This window comes from Fomitopsis serialis (genome assembly GCF_022376445.1).
Source record: "Fomitopsis serialis strain Sig1Antser10 chromosome Unknown B0H18scaffold_162, whole genome shotgun sequence".
Lineage (NCBI taxonomy): Eukaryota > Fungi > Basidiomycota > Agaricomycetes > Polyporales > Fomitopsidaceae > Fomitopsis > Fomitopsis serialis.
The window spans coordinates 62,320-82,880 of record NW_025955122.1 but is presented as its reverse complement, the minus strand read 5'-3'; the positions used below and the strand labels follow the sequence as shown (position 1 = coordinate 82,880).

Sequence of the window (20,561 nt, the reverse complement as noted above, 5' to 3'; positions counted from 1 at the left end):
TGAGGAGCGCGACGCCGCGGCGGCGGAGGGTGGCGACCTCCTGAGTCCTCGATGGCCGCACACATGGAGTTGAACTCGGCTGGCGAAGAGTGCGCCAAGAGGGATCGAACCTGAATGTACGGAGGTCATCATAAGCCAACAGAGTGTCGAGTCGGGAATGTGATGTAGGCGAGGGGAAACATCACATGTACAACAACCGACGGCGATATAATTCACGAAAACAGTGAATATATGTGAGGGCGCGGACGGGCAATCAATCAGACAAGCAGGACGTACGGTGCACCTATACTAAGCAAATGAATGCGCCGTAAGATCATATTTCTCTCCTTCGTCGACGAAGAAGCTCGCCGTGTTGAAACGTTGCGCGTAGGCTACTCGTCTGTCCCTCAGAATGGCCAGCCGAGCGCGGCTTGACCATGGGAGACAAGCAACCAACGATACGAGGTAGTACGGCGTGCGGACCAATCGAGTTTGCGAGCAATGCAAGTACGGAGGGAGAGTGTCATTCAAGCCGTTAGTATGCGCCTGCGAAGGCGGAGAGTGCTCATCCGGGAGGTGGTCAAGGTGTCGTACGTTCGGGAGCAGCGGACAAACATTGGAGTCGTCAGAAGGCACTCGCAGACATCGCCAGGCGATGAAGTCCTCCTTATCCGCGGATTGCTGTGTACGAAAGGCAGTGGCTCCGCAGAGAGCAGTGAGAGCATGTGGGGGGACGGGTCGGTCGGTGGTCGCTCTGACGCGTCTGTGGCTGAAGCTCGGCTGTTGCCGACGCATTCACCACCGCCGTGCTGGACGACGACGCCTCTTGGACGACTCGCACCGCGGCGGTCACTCGCTGAGACAATGTCCACTCTCCCGGCTGATTGATTGTCTTTCCGCTGTATTACGCTCACTACACCTGGGGAGGATGCGCGGCTTTCCCCGATTAAAGTTCTTGTACGCGCGGATCGTTCATGATTCGATCCCGAACTTGACTCTCATACCTGAGCTACGCCTGCAAAAGCTTCGAGAGGGCAGTAAGTAACGCACATCTCCCTCTTTGCATTGCATTGACTGCGAGTCATACATTGTAGTTGATTGGATGCCCGTCCTCACACATGACACGCTCAGGACACTTCGCCGAGATAGACCACCAGTCTGAGACTGTTACCTCTCCGTTTGTTGGTAAGAGCGCAGTATCTAGCCATCTGCGGAGACGACTCATGAAACACTGTGCCATCATGCGCTGGTACGGTCTACGTTGTAGGAGGTGCATCGCGCTCGCTCGCTCGCCACCACCATCTACTATCTCCTACCGCCCGACGAGAAGCGTGGGGTTTTCCATATGAACAAGTCGGCAGTATGGATCTTCCTGTCCGATGGTCTTTCTTGAGTATACAGGGAAATTTGCTAACTCCTATACTATTGGACTTTGCACGTTTTACACCTCATAACCGTCCTTCAACGCCCGGCAGCCCGCCCAAGCTCGAGAAGAAGGTACGCACACCATTTCGTCAATACCCTGTACAAGGCTTCATCATAGCTATGCCTATCGCCCATCATTGCTCAGGTTTTGAGCCCGAACATACAAGCGGGCGAAGTTCTCTAACTACTCGTTCCCTCCGGGATCTGGAAGATGTCTCACCTCCTACCCGACCATCTGTCTGCCGCCGCCGACCCCGAGAAGACCACGTAGGCTGTCTAATCACGGAGGTCGTCTTTCCCGGGTTCGCCTGGGAAGACCACGCGTTCCTGACGCGGACAGAGCTCGAGAAGCTGTACGGAGGCTCGGACAAAGGTAAAGAGTGGGCCGCGTATGTGAAGAATGGATGAGTTTCCTTGTTGGTCACTCTCCCATGATTTGCTGTAGAGTGCGTAACAAGGCACGTCCTCCCTTTTGTTGGTCGGTCTGGACAAGTTGTGTACAGGTGTGTGCCAAAAGCGGCTCGACCACAGACGGTGCGGATCTAACTGAACAACGTCAAAGTCGAGCTTTACTGGGTTTTATGATTGACGTGCGTCTAAATATAGTCGCGACTCGTAGCTGTTGTCTTGTTTTTTACGCTGACAATTACCTCCGTCAGCGGCAACCCACGATTCCGTGACAGATCGAGGGCGCTGTACAATTGCACTCAGTCTCAGCGGTTGCTACCGAGGTACAGCGAGACAAAAGGTATCGCGCGCGATTGTTATCCGCGTCGCTGTGAGTGATTGTGGATGGGACACCGCGTTTCGTGACTCGTGCCATCAGAGACCATTCCACGGCGGTATATAACCCAGGAGCAAACCGCCAGTAGACATACCATGTCCCCGTTCCCTCTACGCTACAGATAAGCTTCAACGAGAAATGCTGCTCAAGCCAACCAACAGGTGAGCGCATGCCACACCTTGCTCTCGGAGCGCATTCACACATACTCTGTCCCAGTGAATATCTCCGTCGAAACGAGACATTCTTTCGTGCTATAACACATGTCCCAAACCTCGTAGGTCATCAGTCCTCTGGCTCTCATTCAGGGTACTCACGCCACCATCGCAGCTTCGGTTCCGGAGGGGGCGTCGGCCACTCTCTAGGGATGTACACTACTCCAGAGCCGAGCATATCGCGCCCGCGTGGTTCGCCAGCTTCGAGCTAGATACACAAGCAAGGTACACCAACCACGCGACTCGACCTGTCCGGGGAAAATAGTGTGCCTTTACCGAACGGAGCCTCGGCAGGGACTGGAGCGACGTGATTCAGCTTCCAGGTTCTTTCCTACGAGCGGGCGTTGCCGCACAGGACTTCGGTCCCTCTTAAACATGTCAAACAGGTGCACCTGAAAGACGGTCCGCAAGTGCTCCAAATGTGGTCTTTCCCGATCTGAAGCTCTCGTCCGCCACAAGTGTACGCAGTCGGAGGGGTGCCTCGACACTGGACAATGGAAGCGCGGCCAGGGGCGTCTTCCATCTCGTCCACGCCAGGTGCACGATCGCCCGCCGCTGTCCAACTCTGAGTATCATCCCGTCGAGCGGAAGTGCCGCAACCTCGTTTGTTCACCGGCGAGTCGACTTCCCCGATGCACGATCCCTCAGTTCAGGTCCCGCTCAGAGGACGCCGCGCGGCTTCACGTTCTTCGCATCGTTCGTCACCTCAGCCGCCTTCAGCGGACGTGAGGTTCCCTCGCGGCGCACTATCCTGCCCCCATCGACGCCCGCGTCACGCCGACGATCCGCGGCCATGTCTTCGCTCTGCAAGCACGCATCATATGGTGTGCACGACGGCGGGTACGGGACACGGAGTGGGTGGCTGAACGAGCCGCTGCATTCGCCCGTCGCAGACGTCCGCGCCTGGTTCCCAGGTTCAATCCCGGGGCGTCCTATCCCTCCGAAATAGTCACGCGGCCGACATCGCCACCTCCTGCTTTTCTGCGAGCGCCCGAGAAGCCTGGTCGCCATATATAACAACCTGCGCCCGTCGGTCTCTCCCGCGTAGCAAGAGGTTACACAACGGAGGCATCAACTCGACTGAGCAAGCTGCGTACGGAGACCAGACCCCGGGCAATGTGAGCGAGGTGATGAGCGACCATGATGTCGTACAACACAGCTTCCACGGGGCTGAAACGCGAGGACTGGGGCGGAAGGGTCAGCAGCGAAGACACAGTCGAACAACGCACAACTTATACGCGAACCTCCGAGTCCGGTGGCAGCCGTTGCTCACACGAGCACTTCGACGCAGGCCGCGACGGTGCGCCCGGTCAGGCACTCCGTCCGCATCGTCGTGCTTCAGACTTACACTCGGGCTGCGGCGTCGGGACGCTACCTGCTGCTCATACACAACCTTCGCGCACGCGTATCCTGGCCATGGCTCACGGCTGTAGCCAACGTTTGCAAGCCACACATCAACTTGAAGTAGGCCACGCGTACGACTTGGACGTCTTGGCGACTGTGGCGCTGCAGAAGATGAAGCTCCTAGACGTCTCTCGTTCTCAATACGAGTCTACGGTATCGCTGAATGACGCATTGCCAGTGGTGTGACCGCTGTGGCGTCCGACCCGGTTCGGTGGACGTACGTGGCCCGCCAATGGCCAACAATCACGCAGATCGTTACTCTCGCTGCGTATCCTCCGTTTTCAGCTGCATATAGGTCACAACTATGGGTCTAATTGAGATCTAGAAGCCACTGGCCGTGGCTGCAGCTGTAGGATGGCTGCCCTGTATGCGCCGTTGCGATGTGCTGACACGACAACAGATCAGATAGCCTCGCATGATGCCATTTGGTCTGCTGTCCTGCTAGTGCATATTCAACGGAGGCAGCCTTGATTCTCTGCCCACTGACTGACCTGATTTATTCGCTCGTCGGACATGTCTCGTCACGTTGTCTAAGACGGTCTAATTTGCGTAGGATCTCTCAGTAGAAATGCTTTTGTACTATGCATGAATAATACAGTGACTGTAGGATCATCGTCACGGAATGTAGCGATACAGAGCAAATACAGAGCCATCTCCTGTGAGGACAGCGACACGGTCGTAGTGAGTTGAAAGCCAGTATCGGCCCATTAATAGTAGACGCCTATGTACATCCTCCTCAGCCTGCCGGCGCCGCCACAGACGCGTTTCGCGCGAGCGCCCCCGGCGACCACTACGATGACACCGAACTCGTGCATATCCGACCGTCGTCGACTCGGACTATGACTGGTGACTGCATATCTGGCTTATTTGACTGAGCATCGGTTTTCTGCTCAACTGTATGCTTGCCATCTGGTTGCGCGTCGATATACAGGTCTTGAAACTCGATTCGTCATCGCAACGTGTCTCGTTCTCGACGAAGCGCTGTCTACTAGTAGTGGCCGAAATACAGTGCGCATGTTGCTACCTGTTAGGTGTCATCACTTCATTACTGCTCGACTCGTCTCAGAGACAATAGAAACTCGAACGGCTGTGCGCATAGCAACTTCACGACGCGTCTCAACAGGGTGACCTGACTCATAGTCGCGTTTCGACGCGCCGACAGAGTCCTTCAAATCACTCACGCAGTCTGATGTGAATTGGCCTGCTGCCGCACGATGGGATACATGGAAACATGCGCATACAGAAGACATCGGGCGATAGAAAGGGTACAAAAGGCGTCCGAACTCGAGTATCGGTGCGCCCTCACTTCAACATATCGCCTCAAGTTGCCTTCAACCATATGAGAAGGTCTGTCCACCAATCTTTGAGTTCTTCTCGGCTGCCGTTCATGACCTGCACAGAGCAAATGCTACCCGACCTCCATACACTCTATCGCTGCGACTCTGTGATCCCCGCACGCAGCAGTTCGGGCTACGACACATGTCTCAAACGTTATCGCAGAGCTTGCTCACGGAGCAGCCACCTCGGTGCCATTTTGCCATACACGCTATCAGCCGTACAACTTACCTGGAACTTGGGACCAAGGCGAGTCACCACACGCATACATTCGCCCAGCTGACGTACTGATCTACATCTTAATCCATCAGGCTGTGCGTGCTGTATGCATCGCTGACCTCTGTCGTCTGTTGATGACGTGTTCTCAAATTTGCCTCTCGAGGCCTGCTGTTGCCGGTGGTGCGTTGCAGTCATGTTGGAAGCAGTACCCGCCGTTGACCTGCAATGCCCTCTCTAGGACATCCAATGGATGGACGAAGTAGTGGTCACTCTTTGAGTGCTCGATACGTTGTTTCGCTTCTGCGATCACAATGTCAAGCTCGGAGCAGCTTTCAGGGCACTGGCGTCTTCCGATGGCTCCACAAAGCCGAGTCTCTCCGCGAACTGTCGCATCTCGCGATTGGGGTCACTCGTTTCTATCCCGTTGAGACGACACGATCCTAATCCGTCTCCTCTAGTACCTTGCGAGTGTGTGAATGTCCGCTTGAGGGCTGTAACAGAGCATTCGGATATCTTTGCGCGCTGTGAGTATACTGTTCTCCCGGACTCACCTATCGCTAATGGATGCGCAGCGCAGGGGTACTAGCCCGACAACATAGTCACGACGTACGCCGTCGATGCGGATATGAGGTGGTCCTCGCGCCGCCGATCTACGTCTCCAATGACTGGACGGCCTCCGCCATTGACCCTCGCTCTTCGGCATCAGCGACGAGACAGGTCAGCCACTGCCCCATGTCCGTTCCATGCGTGTACGCCATGGGATACGACCTGACTATTCATGACCATGCTCGAGACCAAGCAGACCGGCCTCCCGTTACGCGCGATGCCCACCAGCTACTACTAGCGAGTGCCTGAGTCGACTCCGACCGACTACATCCACCCGTCGACGAACGACCACCACTACCGCACAATTGGTGTCCTTACGACTCAACTCGATCCTCTCCCGCTACCCACATGATCATTCGACCGCTCTATGAGACAGAACACGTTGACGGTGGATCCGTCTGCTTAGTATGGGCTGATCGTAAGTAACATACTCGCCGTCTGCTCCTGTTGCGTGCAGCCATCCATGCCGCGCTAGAAATTGCTGACTTCGCCCCCAGATATATCCTCGAGCCCTACAAACCGCCCATGACTTACCATCTCGTTAACTACAACTTGGCATGTATCAGCAGACGATTCAGCTTCTCTCGTCCGCTATAGCTTATAGTGTACAAAAGAACAAAAGCTCGGAATATGAGCCTACAACGGTGGATGCAAGTGGACGTATGGTACGTTCACTAGTTACCATCGTCGGACCTGCAATAACACCGCCGGACCTCGCCGGACTTGACGAGCGCAACGTGCCTTGATGGATCCACTCTTGCGGCCGGAAGTCTTCGAAACCGATGTACAGCTCTCGTGAGAGAGTTCAAGTGTTAATCCGATTTTGCTTCCGCATGAGTACCGATCAGCAGCACTCGCGGACGAATCTCGCTGATACGCAGCATGAACTGAGAAAGTTGAGCGCGTTCCAGTATTGGATTGCTGCAGCCTTGGGACGGACGTACTTACTAGGTGAGCACAAGCGAAGTCTATAGCTATCAGCGGCCTCAGTGTGACTTACGATTCAATATTCGATGACGACGAAAGTGACGGCTGTTTTGCATCGCATGATTGCAGAAGGATCTACGTGAGAAGCAACCGGTGCGTCGTTCGAAGATTGTAGGTAATCCATCCCCATGGGGAGACACTTCTCTGATGCTATGCAACAGGCGCCGATGCCAACGGGCCGCGGACTCATCACGGTGTACGCTACCCGGATTCAATATGATGTCAGGTATATATACTCATTCCTCATTCCTCCGCGCAGTGAGCCTCAGGATTAAGATCGATCAACATGGGATCGGATCTGTCTCTCCTCGCAGGGTCTCCTGGGTCGCTCGCTCTCTTAGGAGCCGCAGTTATACTTCTGGGTATCATCCTACGACAGGTAGTTTCCTATGTTCGCTTGCGCATCTCTCTGTTGGCCGTTAGCAAATCCCTGGCCCGCCTGCTCAGTCGTTCTGGAGCGGTACGTTTTTCAAGTTGTGTCCCAAATGACTCTGCGATGACGATTATGGCCCATAGGTAACTTGATGCAATTCATTGCTCGGGACGGTGAGGCATTCCAGAAACACGTTGCGCTAGATTACGGCCCAATATCAAAGTTAAATGGTCTCTTCGGGGTACGTGCACACATACTCTCCTCAAGTGCGACGTAGCAATCTGACCAGTCATGTAATGTGATAGGAGCCAATCCTCTATGTATCCGACCCCTTGGCACTGCATACGATGCTCATCAAGGAGGAGCATAATTTCCAAGAAACCGACGAGTTCCTAGGGTAAGTCACGATCAGATTCTGTTCCTACGCAGACTTTGACTACAAAGGTTTCTAGGATCAACAAAAGCACGCTGGGTACCTGTTTGGTCTCGACGCTCGGTAGAAACCACGATACTACCTACTTCGGTACTAAGACTGATGAATTGCTAGGTCCACACCACGCCAAGCAGCGTAAGCTACTCAACCCCGTGTTCTCGGTCAACAATATGCGTGCAATGCTGCCTCTTTTCCACGAGCTCGGGTGCAAGGTGAGTAATGACTTACATATCTGTGGCAATGAAAGCTGAGCACCGTGTAGTTTCGGGAGGCAATCCGGGCGCGTGTACAGGACGGTCCTCAAGAACTGGACATGCTCGCATGGCTTGCCCGAGTTGCCTTGGAGCTGATTGGTCAAGGCGCTCTGGGATACTCTTTCGACCCGCTGGTGACGGACAGAGCAGATCCTTATGGCGAAGCTCTAAAATCTCTAGGGTGAGCGACTTGTAGATCTCTTATAGCGGCCACACGCTCACAGATACATCTCAAATGTGCAATGCCGATGGAACTGCGAGTAGGCCGGAGCTCGACAGTCTAATGATCCTCCGCAAGGTCGCCTATCTTTCTGAACCCCTTCCACGCTGGTTCCGCCGTGCCTTCCTCAAGTTGTTTCCCCCGGGCACCCGTGTTCACTCCATCGTGCAGACCCTTGACACCTTAGATCGAAGCGCCAAGGACATCTATGCTGCGAAAAAGCGTGCATCTAAGCAGGGCGACGCGGAGATGATGAAGCAGGTCGGTCAGGGAAAGGATCTCATCAGCATTCTCCGTGCGTATTTGACTTGCGCAATCGTCTGCGTATGATCTGATTGACCTTTTGATGTGCAGTACGCGCGAACGCAGCGGCGGATCCGACCGACAGACTGCCGGACGATGAAGTGGTTGCGCAGATGTCGTGAGTCTCACTCTCGCGCCAACGATGAACACCCAGTTGCACGACTGACATGCCAGTTTGTTTATCATGGCTGGTTTGGATACGACATCCAACGCACTCTCGCGTATTCTGACTCTGCTGGCAACTCACCCCGATCACCAGCAGAAGCTTAGGCAAGAGCTCTTAGAGGCACGCGCCGCCGATGGATTGCCGTATGACGAGCTGAATCGGCTGCCGTTGCTCGACGCAGTCATCCGGGAGACATTGAGAATGTGAGAAATGAACTGATACCTTGAGTGTTCTCATGCCTGACGCTTCATAGTCATCCTCCTGCCACGATTCTACTCCGAGTGTAAGTGAATCCATTGCACATCGCACTGCCATAGCAGCTACTTAATGATCCCTCGTATTCAGGGCGAACAAGGATACGGTTCTCCCCCTCTCTACACCGATTCGCACGACAGATGGGAAATTCATGAACGCCATACCCATCGCGAAGGGGTCGCAGTTCGTCATCGGTTTTGCCGGGTCCAATATGAACAAGGCGGTGTGGGGCGAAGATGCACTCGAATGGAAACCTGAGCGTTGGCTGTCCCTCCCGGCCACCGTCACTGAGGCGCGTATTCCTGGCGTATACTCAACTTGTACGCATTCTATCTCGGAGATGTCGTGCCGTCTATATTGCTAACTCTATATAGGATGACATTCTCGGGAGGGAAGCGCGCTTGCATGTACGTCCTACGCGTTTTTGATGTTACACTGGCTCTGAAGGTAGATTTAGCGGCTTCAAGTTTTCGGAGATGGAGATGAGTACGTGGTATCGTCCGAGAGTATCTCATAGTGGTACTGACGATGAGTTCGCAGAGGTTGTGCTGTCCATACTGCTGTCCAACTTCACCTTCGAGCCGAGCGGCAAGCAAATTGAATGGAACGTCGGAGTGGTGTGGTATCCTACGGTTGGCAAAGAGAACAACAACCCGGAGTTACCGCTGAAGGTTGGTTTGTATCAGCCGCTGACAGCGCATTGATGATGTGGCGAGGCCTGAGTACTTTGTATTGCGGTTACCTGGTACATCTCAATTGCATGTTCAGATACTTCCGCCCGGCGCAATATACTGCGGCCGTGCCAGTGCCTGATGCGCGGAGAGTCGAGCGGAGGGGGATACATCGGCGCATCGAAGTTGGCTGGAGCGCTGATCGTAACTTACATGATTATAGGCTCGGCGATACCCGTGCTTCGCCATGGCAGACGCGTTTGGACCGACTCATTGTGCGTCGTTTCACCGTGCTGGCCTTTTTGCAATCTCTTGTTGTGGATGGCCAATGGCTTTTGCAGACACGCGACTCGGAGCAGACCTTGGATCAACGAGTCACATTATATCTCTTTTGCATTGTATTAGTAGCTTTGGTCTGCGCGTTCCTTCATAACGCGGCGATCAATCTCTTGTTATGGTAGGCCCATGGAGACACCGCGTTGTGGGAACCTGAAGTAGCCACTTGAAGGGGCGCGACGCGGCGGCAAGCGAGAGAAGCAGTGACAAGATTTCGCCGCGCCTTTTGCTGGTGTCACTCGGTCCTCGAGGACTACTTAACTGTTTCCGTGCTTGTCTTCGTCTCTGTGTCCGCGCGGCCGTTTTGCTCATTATTGCTCGTCTACTCCTAGATTGTCTCTTGTGTTGTCATGTCTGCCAGCCCTGACGAATCTGTCTTCCCAACTCACCCTGCGGATAAGAAGCTCCGCATTTGGCTGGAACGCAACCCTTGTCCGACGAGTGCGCCGCTGCTCGTCGAATGGGTTGATGGCTGCCGTGACGCCTTGGTTCGACTTTCGCCTGGATTAACCGCTCCTTAACGGCTGACCATCTACCGCTGTGTCCAGATCCTCTATCATAATGCACTACGTGGCGCTGAAGGCCATAGGACCCTCCTGAACTGCGTCCGAGATGGCCTGCAGCGTGCCGTTCGCGACGCAACAACCGAAATTCGGACATGGCAACGTGAGAATCAGTGGGACTTGCTCGAACAGACCATGGAGCAATACGAGACAGAGCTTGTCGAGGCTTCTCGTGAGCGCAGTCGTAAGGAGGCCCGGGAGCGGTTGGAACGGGCAGAGAGAGAGCGGGCAGAGAGAGAGCGGGCCGATACGGAGGCACGTCGAGACTCGAAAGAGTTGATTCTCTTGAATGCTCTGGAGGGGCACCACGAGCGGCGAGAGGTCGAACCGGCCGAAGGTCAACATCAGGACAAGCAACAGGCGACTTCGGGACCCAATGTGTCGCAGACGAGGGCCGGAAAGCGGAAGGTAGATGCAACCGCGTCCGATAGTGGCGAGGATGAAGAGAGCATTGCCGACCCACCTGCAAAAAACGAGAAGTCACTGATGGAACTTCGTGCCCAACGCGCCGCTCTCGTGCGCGATGCGACGTCCTCCGTAAGTGCCCAGATCTAGTTGCGCTTAGCGGTGACGGAGCTGACTTGCCTATGTAGTGTGACCGGTGCGCGGTAGACTTCGCTACAGGGATGCTTGATTGTGTCATGAGTGAAGATGCGACAAAGTGCGACAAGTGCACCGCCGAACAGCAAGGCTGCTACTTCGGCGGTGTGTCGCTGAGAGGGAGGACAACCGTCCGGCGCAATCGTGGTAGGTATCTTGATGTCTAGGCTATATATGAACTCATCACTTGTTTCTAGGTTTATTGAAGGAGGTCATCCCTCCACCGGCGAAGAAGCCGCGTCTCGCTAGGGATGTCAGTTTCGACCGCAGGGACTTGCAAGACAGCGAGGAAGACATGTTCACCAGACTCAAGAAAATTGGGAACACTGCGGTTGCTTGCGAGGTCGTCACGGCTCGTATCGAACGTATTCGAGCAGAGATCCACTTGCTTGAGTGCGAGTCCGATATGCTGGACACGCTTGCGAGCCGTCTGTCTGCACAGTATAAAGACAAGGCGGGTCCGTCGGGTTATAGAGCAGTTCGATCGAAGAAGTAAAAACCCACGTAGCCTTCGTTGGGTGTAGTATGTTACAGAACGATTGATTGTTATGCAAGAATTCTAAACTGATGCATTGGGCCGAATCTGAACTCGCATTCGGGAGACGAACGTGGTGTGACAGGAAGAAGCATAGGATCTTGCTCGAAGTAGTAACCCTCTCCCAGTGCTCCTGAAGTCATCCGTCGCCAGTATGTACCGTTGGGTCTGTGATTACATGCACCCATGATGCACAGAGTACCGCCACCGATATTACTTGCTGCGACGAAGCTAGTTGTAACCCTCGCGTCACCCCGTTTTGGCTCAAACACAGGCATCGCATCTACGGCATGACAGCCCCCATCGCGGTCCGCGGTGCACGGAATGGATGAGGAATGTGTGCAGAGATCTGCACGTGGGGCGTAAGCGACAGCGGCGACGAAGTCAAACCTAAGCTTCTGAGTCGCCTTCGCCAGTGAGGGTATAGGCGCTAGTCGCAGTCGAGTTGTGTGGGCCCGTCACCCCGAGCGTTCGAGCTGCCGTGTCATGGATGTGCGCGACGAAGGGACGTGTGCGGTAGGTGAGTGGAGATGATGTATATACTACCGCGGCGGACGCTAGGAGGCACTGCCGAACGAGCCAGTTCGCTCGGTACGGTAGCGTTCTACACGCCTGCCAATTAACGTGTCAGCTGTTGTCTCCATCGCACGTCAACTCCATGTGCGAGACGAGGTAGCGCGGCATCGTCGCAAGCGATAGACGAAGCGCAGAGGAACAGGATTCGCGACGACCGGCTGGGCGACACTCCGCTTTGGCTCTAACACGCACATGAGGATATATTGGTACTCACCTGGATTTTCGTAGACACCGGTGACCTCACCCACTCTGTACCCACAGCATACGATCCTTTGCCCAGGGCAGGCGTCGGAGCCCAGTCGCATGGCCGAGCGCGGTATGGTCCTCCGTTGAATTGTTGGGTCTTGCGTCGTCCACTTGCGGATGATACGGCGCACGATTTATGGCGGTGTGAAGTAGAGGTGGGTGTGAAAAGAGCATACATACACCTGTGAGATACACGGCCTAACGGGCGCAGTGAGTCCTGTAATGCGGATAAATGATGAACGTACAGCGTAGCAATGCGCAACGCATGCGCGCAGCCCGTCTCTGTTTGAAGATGAAGGGCTAGCGACGAGCGAGAGGAACGGACGAGAGGTGCAACGTATGGAAGGTATTGCAAGGCTAGGCTCGGGATGTACTTCGCGCAGGGCGACGAGGCAACCTGGTGCGGCCCATGAAGCATGGCAGTCTGTACGTGAGACTACAAGCAGACAGCGAGTCAAGCAAGGAAGACTCACTATGGATCTATGCCGAGCAAGCAGGTGCGCCGTCAAAATCTCAACCTTCGTCCAACAAAATGGGCGACCAAGTCTTTCGACATTGCGCGGCCAGGAGCGAGGGATACCGGGCAGCATTGTACGAGCTATTCTTAATCCGAAGACTAGCTCGATATGGCCGGCGTGGCTTGTGGATCCGAGAAGTGGTATGCGCATGCGAGGAGGTCGAAAGGTTGTCGAGGCGCGGAGACGGTGCGACGCACGAAGCAGTAGATACTACTAGATAGCTGGTAGGCGGACGCGCACGGCGGTCGGCATTAGATGCGTGCAGATGTCGTGGGCGGGCTCTGCGCACGCTGGCCAGCACCCTTGGTTATTGTGCACGACAAGCCTGAGGGACTTCGCTACAGGTCGCGTGAACGCCTCGGCAAGAGCCGGGCTTCAGCCACAGACGCGTTTGCGCCTGAATTCGCGCGGCTTGAGCACACCCCCATCCATTGGTCGCCATTGTGCATATACAAGGCTGCCTTACATTGACGAAAACTATACGGCTCCGTTCTTCTTCGCAGTCATAGGTCGTCCAGATCCGTGGTTACTCCGAGTCGTGCACCGGCGCCGGTTGCGGTAGTGTGCTGCTCACGTCGCTAGTGCCAGCAGTCTGAGACTCCGAGCGAGGTGCTCTGCGGTTAGCGTCAGCATTCTTCTGTACTATCCCAGATTTATACCAGCGCAGAACGTGCTCGAATCGCCTCCCATAGACGACCTCAGCCAAACTTCAGCTCCTGCGCCGGCGGCTCCTACCTAGAGCCATGTCTGTCGCGGTCTGTCTTGACTCTGGAGGCCCCACATCGTGGCGTGTCTCACTCAGCTTTACTGACGATTCGTAGACGCGGCTCAATGCCCTCGCTCACTCTATCAGCGCGCATATAGCGAGTCAGCGACCGTATCAAGTCCAGGTATGCTCCCGAAGCTCAACATCCGGGATTCTGGAGCGACGCAGCGTGTCGGGTATTCAAATACGACCGGTGAGTACTCGTACTTCTGTGTTTGACTGCGTCTCAGCGAGCTGTTTGGTGACAACAGGCCCGAATCGCACGCGAAGAAACCAGCATCGTAGTCACATATCCTGAGCGTCTTCCAGGGCATACGCATAACGACACGCATCTCTACCCCTCCACACGAAACACTGCCTTCTGGATATCGGAGTCTGGGCACAATCTACCGAACCACTGCCACGCGTCGCTCACGAATGGCGCCGATGCGGACCTCAAAGCATGTGAACGGCGGGCCCCGCGTGCGGAGTGTTGTCGGACCCTCCCAGTCTCTCGTTGTGGTCAGTATTTTCTTGGAAGGTTCGTCATGGCTGATGTTCGCCTTCGCTACTAGCCGAGGCCCGTCTTCTTTTACATGGCCCTTGACGAGAGCGGTGAGCACAATCCGAGTGAGTACGGCATCTGCTAGGCTTATTGGGTTCTCAAGCTTACGATCCCCGGGCTATTCACCTACAAACATTCATACTACTGCCTACGCTGCCCCCACGCAGCCGTACGGAACATCCGCGGACACATCGAGTCGCAGGGTTGGGTCGACTAATTGACTCCGCTGGTGCACTATGCGCGCACTGGAAACTATCCGTCACGGGTACGTTTCTCTTCGAGAAAGGCTACTCACGGTGGACGGGATCGAGCAACCAAGCGGCAGAGGGCGTCACTTACCTCCCTCACACTCAGTAGCTCGTGCCGGATGAACACGGCGAAGCGAAGTATGTGGTTTGGACACAGTCGGGGTGCGTTGATTCACCACAGCTACCGCAACGATTATACCTGTCAATACTGTGAGGGACCCAGGGGATCGCAGCACTGACCCTGCGATATGCACGCGTGTCGATGACCGCTACGTCCGAGCCCATCCGCTGCGTTCTACTCCGGACAGACAACGACAGAAGGTGTGATTTGAGGGACACATGTACTTGACCGAGCACGCAGTTGAGCGCTGAGCATCAAGGCTGTGTTTGCGCCTGCTCATCGCCGACGTGCATGGCGCACCCTAAGTAAGTTCGATGGATTAGATGGCTGATTACACGTCAGAAGATGGCCGAATCATTCCTAGCTTATCACGAGTGCGCCCTTCTGCCTACGTTGGCTGGCGAGGGGGTCCACTCGACGGTATATTGCGCGATGTGTAGCTGGACATGCACACTAGCTATCCGTATGAGTCAATTCGAAGTCGAACTACCGCTGCGTCATAGACTCACCTATTACCCGTTTCTCCGTCGTGTCCGTATTGCCGGTGGCGACGCGGTGTTCGCGGCAGTGCATCAAATAGCGCAGTCGGGCCGCAATACACAGCCATGCTGAGCAGAGAATATGTGTCCTACAACGTAGCACCTACGTGGACCCTAATTCACAGCGATACCATCCTCCTCTAACAAAGTGAAGCTATTATCAGTAGTCAGCCCGTTCGCGTCTCGATTGACAATAAACTCACCAAACTCGACAAACGAACGTGCGAGGCCGGTTGTGCATTGCTTGGGCTCCCCGCGGATCGTACGGGACGCATCATGCGGCCTTCTGACAAATGCGGAGGTTAGCCACGACGAGACATATGAGCAATGGACCGTGGTGAGACGAACCCGTTGCAAGGCGGCCGTATGCCGCTTCTCGCACCTGCTCAAGTCGTGTGATGAGAATGACTATCCCTGCGCTGGGAAGGGCACATCAACGCTACTGACGAGCGTAGAGAGGGTTCACCTCTCAGTGGCATCCAGTAGTCGGGCAGCGGAGAAGGAGTGTCACTGGGCTCGACTAACGTGTCGTCAAGTGCTCCGACAGACGTGTAAAACTGTACATCTTCCGCTTAGAGGGTATGCATCGTTTGAACATGCCACTTCGTCTCTGAGGAGCGTCTGCTACCACACGCAAATTCAGCGGTGTCCAGCCGAGTATGATACGTGGCGACTCACCAACTATTGGCTTCCTGACGCACTCTGACTCCGCAGCCGTAAGCACATCGTATCTGCATACACCCCTCTGTGCGCCCAGGTGGAGCGAGAGCACTTAAGCATTAACGCCATACTTCATCTTGGTGCTGAGGGAAGCGTGACGCGGCGCAAAGCTTGTTGTTGGCGGGGTGCCACGCAGATTAACCTGATACTGGAAGTTGAGTTCCTGATCGCTCGTTTCAAGGTCTACAGCAAGTCTACAGGCTTTAAGTATGATGATGAGTGACAGTCAAATCATGACTCCGAGTCTGCGTCGACTCTGCGAGTTGCATGTCAGCATTGAACCGGCGCCGGAGCGGCACGAGAACGTACCTGAACCACCAGCAAAACGGCTCGCTGAGCTCGATATCTTCGCGCACGTACAGTAGCCAGAGATTGTACGCCGCATTGCAAGAGAAGTCTGGGTCCACGATGAGGTGCCAAGCGTTCCCACGAGGGTGGACGCAGCGAGGAAGGTTCGGGGTGGCGATGACCAGCCAGACGACACGTTCGGTCTCACTCCACCGCGCAAAGTGAGATGAGTGATGCTCACCTAGGATACTCCTGACATCGACGACCTCGCGCGGTCAGTGGTAAACGCGCCGGACTTTCCTGCATGAGTACGCCTTGCAACCGAGTGTGAGTCGTTGACGGTGTACCGCTGAAAGTTGAGCGCGCGCAGTCGTGTGTCGCCGACCATTTGCGGGAATTACGAAGTGGACAGCGCGCCGGATGGGGACGTGGCTTTGAAGACGGCCAAGCGAGTCGCTACGTGCATTCGACGTGATACAAGTCAGTAACCTGTTGAATGATACCGTTTAGCACCCAATCGGTTATTCGATGTCGACGGGAGGGTCACTCAGTGCCTAGTGAGTGTATGCGGCCTGTACGTTCTCGGTGACGAGATGCTACCTAGAGAGTAGACAGAATCAGAGACACGCATAAATAATTTTTGTAGAGCAATGGTGCATGCGCACGGGGATGTTATGCGCGAGTGACATCAGCGCGAAAAGGCACGGTGTCAAAGGCATGAGTCGCATATATGCGCGCGCGAACGCAGACGGACAGAAAAGCGAACCAGCACGACTTACAACGTAGATGTACAGAGCATTGGCGAGTCGATGTGCTGTCAATTTGGTCCTCTCAACATGATCCTCCCCCCGCCATCCTACAACGTCGCTCTCCGTTGAAGCGTGGTGCGATGGTGGTGAGGGAGTCGCGTTGCTGCGTCAATCCAGCTGATAGGGCGAGCAGACTCGAACATGGGCTCGCTAAGGTCGTATAGAAGCTCGGTGGGTCCAATCGAGAGACCGAAAGCCCAGGGAGTCGCACATGAATACAGGGTCTGCAGACGCGAGGTCGAGTAGTAGCTGCGACGATTCGGGCGTTCAAGAACAGTGACATTCATCGGAGCAAGCCGCGCGTCTTCTCCAGGCGTATAGTGACGGAAAGGTGATGAGGCAGCCGGTAGAGAGGGCAGAGTGCTTGTCTGGGTCCTGGGAGTGGAGGGTACGTGTAAAGTTCGGCAATAAAAAGAACTCAGTGAATGACCGCCGCCGTGCGAGTCGTCCATGAACGCGTCGGCAAGAGCCGGGCTTCAGCCACAGACGCGTCAGAGCGACCGACGCGCCACAGACTCTCACTGCTCTCGGTGCACCCGCCGCCTTTCGTACACAGGAATTGACAAGAGAAGCGTTGCCGGACGATGCCTGTGAATGCCTTCTGACCATCTCAACGCTCGTCCGCTGCTCCCGAACATTCGACACCGTGACCTTGACCCCCTCCCGGACCCGCACTCTCCGCCTTCGCAGGCGTATACTACTAACGGCCTCGCCATCAGCGTGTCGCTCATAACTCTAGGGGACTGCACGCCGTATCTTGTGTGGCTAGGTACTCATCTCCCATGGTCGCCGCCGCTACGTCCCGCTCGGCTAGCCGTACTGAAGAGTACCCTGGGCGCGACAATTCAACGTGACGAGCTTCTTCATCGACGAGGGAGAGAAATCAATGATGTTTACGGCGCATCTGCCTGCTGATTATAGGCGCACCGTACGTCCTCTTTGTCCGATTGATTGCTCTCCGGTACCTCTTTAGGAACACGACACACATACTCAGGTTCTGATGTGTCCACTCCGCGAGTACCAGTCGCGCGATTACCGACAACAATGAGACCAAAACTCGTGTAAGTAGACTTTCGGATTGTACGACACGAATGCTTGCGTCAGAGCGATCGCTCCCTTCTATTTTTTCCTGTTGGTTAACGTTGACTCGGACTAGATGCGCAAGTCCGGCACAGGGCGACGCCTGCCGTACATTCCACACAAAGGCGTTCCAGGACAAGAGGCATTGGATACGGGGCCCTGCCCTTCCAATCCAATTCGCGGACCAGTTCTCGTACGCTGACACGGAGACGATGGCGATGCCCTGCTAAGTAATCCTTTGACCTCGCTCCGAAACTACTAAGCCTTGTACCTCGTCGACTTAGATCGATACTTACTGGCACTACTTACTCATGCATTCTATGGAGCACTACGACCGACGTTCAACAGGTCCGCCTACTCACCATCATTAAATGATCTCGCTAACCTACAGAGTAGAATATGAGATCAAGACTGCCTCATATACGCCTGCGATGGACCTGATCGCAGATGAACGGCGCAAGATCTTGGGATCGCTTCTGTGATCGCAAGTCAGTGCCACAGCCACGCATACCAGCGTAACTTACGTATACAAGGAGAGGCGTGCTTATCGTACCCCTAGCTCATCTTCTCCTTCGAGTTCACCGAGTAGGTTGCCGGCAAGTAAGTGTTCCGACGGTAATAGTTTCAAGGTTGCGCTCACCCCTTGCACCCCTCCAGCCTCGCTCTCTTTTGAAACGACTCACGTTCCTCTTTCGTAACGACCCCAGTGCATACAAGACATCATGCGCTACTCTACACTCGCCTCTACAGTCCTTTTCGCGGTGGCCACAGCTCCCGCGCTTGCTCACCCGATCACCAAGTGAGCCCCTCGCTATTGAATTTGATCTCATGGCTGAGCATGTAGTAACAGTCGCGCGACCGAGGATGCCTCAATGGTCGAGCGTGAGCTCCAAGACGCCCTGATGGAGCGCAGCTACTACTACGACCTCCTCTCTCGGGACCTCGAAGCACGTAAAACCGCTGACGAAGCAGTGCCGAAGCCGGACGCTGCGAGTGTCCAGAGGGAGGAGAGGGAGAGGCATATGGTGCATAACGTACAGCTGCACCTGCAGGCGTACGTGGATCGGCAGAGGCAGGGGCAGAGTGGGCCTCACTCCGAGTCTCGGCCTAGTCCGTCTCACCCGCAGCGGAACGGCGGCGGGGCGGGAGCCCACCATCCCCGGGAGTATGACCTCGACGGCGAGCTGTTCGGGCGTGCGACCGAGGATGCCTCCATGGTTGAGCGTGAGCTCCAGGACGCGCTGATGGAGCGCGGCTACTACGACGACCTCCTCTCTCGGGACCTCGAGGCGCGTAAAACCGCTGACGATACAGTGTCGAAGCCAGGCGCTGCGAGTATCCAGAGGCGGCCTCAGACGGGGATGGACCAGGTGCGTCAGCGGATGATGAACCTGAGGCTGTGGCAGGGCACGCGCCCTCAGGGCCCGACTCACAACTCCGGGTCTCGGCCTGGTCCGTCTCACCCGCAACAGAGTGGCGGCGGCGGGCAGAGGACGGGAGGCCAACACCATCCCCGGGAGTATGTCCTCGACGGCGGGCTGTTCGAGCGCGGCTTCGAGGTAGATGAGCTTGACTGAGCGGACGGCGTAGCATGATCAGGCGCTGTACTATGTATCTCTGCCTGTCGTACGCATCGCGTACTTTGTTGCGCACCACTTGTATTGTGAATCGTAACGTGAGGACTCACTCGTGCGTGCTTGGGACTTTGAGGATCAGTCAAGCATTAATGTTCATGCATAGCATCAAACATCCCGAGCAGTAACTGTATATGGTCAGGTGTTGGCTCGGTGGGCGTGGTTATGAGCGCCGATCGAGCTGGCGGAAGGATGCAAGCGATTCTAGATGCGATTGGCAACCTGGTACTCTGCGACGCGCGCATCTTGGGCGTGTACGTCGCTTTGCCTCCAGAGATCGTGACTCGTATGTAGGCTCGCACCAATGTCTGGTGACTCATCCAAATCGCTCTTACCCAGAGCAAGCAATATGTATATTCGGAGCAGCATCCGTTTCCGAGATCTGAGGTTCCAGCAAACGGAAGGCTCGAACTGAGCGCGGAGCAATCAGGCTGTACTCGCGCGACGCGATCCTCAAACACACACGCCAGCACTTAGCCACAATCACATTTTATTGCAGGCAGGATACTCGTGAGTGATACACTAGTGTGTGTTCAGAATAACGGTGAAAGCCTGCATGAATCTCAACGGACGGCACTGAACCTCAGGCTGGGTGACTGCGCCGGGTCGTACGTCCGTCCCGGTCACATTCTCAAGTTGTGTCGGCCTGACGAGGTCGGCTTCCGTGGGCGACGAGGGAGAGCATATGCAGGAGAACGTCGCTACCGCGGAAATCGATCTTGAGGGCTCGGAGGAGTGGCAACTTTGTGTGAAGGGTCACGGGGAGTGGAGAGGGAGGGCGAGAAGTCTGTCGCATGTATACAATAGTCAGT

General features: G+C 55.4%; 4 protein-coding genes across 4 annotated transcripts; 3 read left to right on the top strand and 1 right to left on the bottom strand.

Moving 5' to 3' along the window:
* Positions 1–989: 989 nt before the first annotated feature.
* Positions 990–1,812, top strand: B0H18DRAFT_1045921 (uncharacterized protein; the record flags this gene model as incomplete). Its single annotated transcript, XM_048030767.1, has 4 exons — positions 990–1,016; positions 1,074–1,164; positions 1,247–1,417; positions 1,676–1,812. Coding segments are annotated over 4 exons (426 nt in total), but the record flags the coding sequence as incomplete, so codon positions are not given.
* Positions 1,813–7,210: 5,398 nt separating this feature from the next.
* On the top strand, positions 7,211–9,805 carry B0H18DRAFT_1045908 (cytochrome P450). Its single transcript, XM_048030766.1, has 13 exons — positions 7,211–7,342; positions 7,375–7,411; positions 7,468–7,565; positions 7,630–7,721; positions 7,825–7,969; positions 8,020–8,192; positions 8,276–8,526; positions 8,586–8,652; positions 8,709–8,903; positions 9,046–9,275; positions 9,296–9,362; positions 9,413–9,441; positions 9,496–9,805. The coding sequence occupies exons 1-13, from the start codon at positions 7,238–7,240 to the stop codon at positions 9,657–9,659; spliced, it is 1,653 nt and encodes a 550-aa protein (XP_047886528.1). The 5' UTR covers positions 7,211–7,237; the 3' UTR covers positions 9,660–9,805.
* Positions 9,806–12,124: 2,319 nt separating this feature from the next.
* On the bottom strand, positions 12,125–13,312 carry B0H18DRAFT_137341 (uncharacterized protein). The gene is made up of 3 exons (XM_048036812.1): positions 12,956–13,312; positions 12,451–12,879; positions 12,125–12,394 (listed from the first exon to the last, which is right to left on the bottom strand). Exons 1-3 carry the CDS (start codon positions 13,148–13,150, stop codon positions 12,311–12,313), a joined length of 708 nt encoding a protein of 235 aa, XP_047886527.1. The 5' UTR covers positions 13,151–13,312; the 3' UTR covers positions 12,125–12,310.
* A 5,205-nt stretch (positions 13,313–18,517) lies between these two features.
* B0H18DRAFT_1216068 (uncharacterized protein) lies at positions 18,518–19,699 on the top strand. Its single transcript, XM_048036660.1, has 3 exons — positions 18,518–18,715; positions 18,773–18,914; positions 18,966–19,699. The coding sequence occupies exons 2-3, from the start codon at positions 18,838–18,840 to the stop codon at positions 19,690–19,692; spliced, it is 804 nt and encodes a 267-aa protein (XP_047886526.1). The 5' UTR covers positions 18,518–18,715; positions 18,773–18,837; the 3' UTR covers positions 19,693–19,699.
* Positions 19,700–20,561: the final 862 nt, after the last annotated feature.

What these genes read in the sequence shown, in the direction of transcription:
- B0H18DRAFT_1045908 (XM_048030766.1), top strand. Translation starts at nt 7,238, where the DNA reads ATGGGATCGGATCTGTCTCTCCTCGCAGGGTCTCCTGGGTCGCTCGCT. An exon ending in GAAGTGGTTGCGCAGATGTC is followed by an intron (nt 8,653 to 8,708) that starts GTGAGTCTCACT and finishes CTGACATGCCAG; the next exon opens with TTTGTTTATCATGGCTGGTT. An exon ending in ATCCGGGAGACATTGAGAAT is followed by an intron (nt 8,904 to 9,045) that starts GTGAGAAATGAA and finishes CCTCGTATTCAG; the next exon opens with GGCGAACAAGGATACGGTTC.
- B0H18DRAFT_137341 (XM_048036812.1), bottom strand. Translation starts at nt 13,150, where the DNA reads ATGCGCATACCACTTCTCGGATCCACAAGCCACGCCGGCCATATCGAG. An exon ending in TTGCTCGGCATAGATCCATA is followed by an intron (nt 12,880 to 12,955) that starts GTGAGTCTTCCT and finishes GGGCCGCACCAG; the next exon opens with GTTGCCTCGTCGCCCTGCGC. An exon ending in CGGTGTCTACGAAAATCCAG is followed by an intron (nt 12,395 to 12,450) that starts GTGAGTACCAAT and finishes AGTGTCGCCCAG; the next exon opens with CCGGTCGTCGCGAATCCTGT.
- B0H18DRAFT_1216068 (XM_048036660.1), top strand. Translation starts at nt 18,838, where the DNA reads ATGCGCTACTCTACACTCGCCTCTACAGTCCTTTTCGCGGTGGCCACA. An exon ending in CTTGCTCACCCGATCACCAA is followed by an intron (nt 18,915 to 18,965) that starts GTGAGCCCCTCG and finishes ATGTAGTAACAG; the next exon opens with TCGCGCGACCGAGGATGCCT.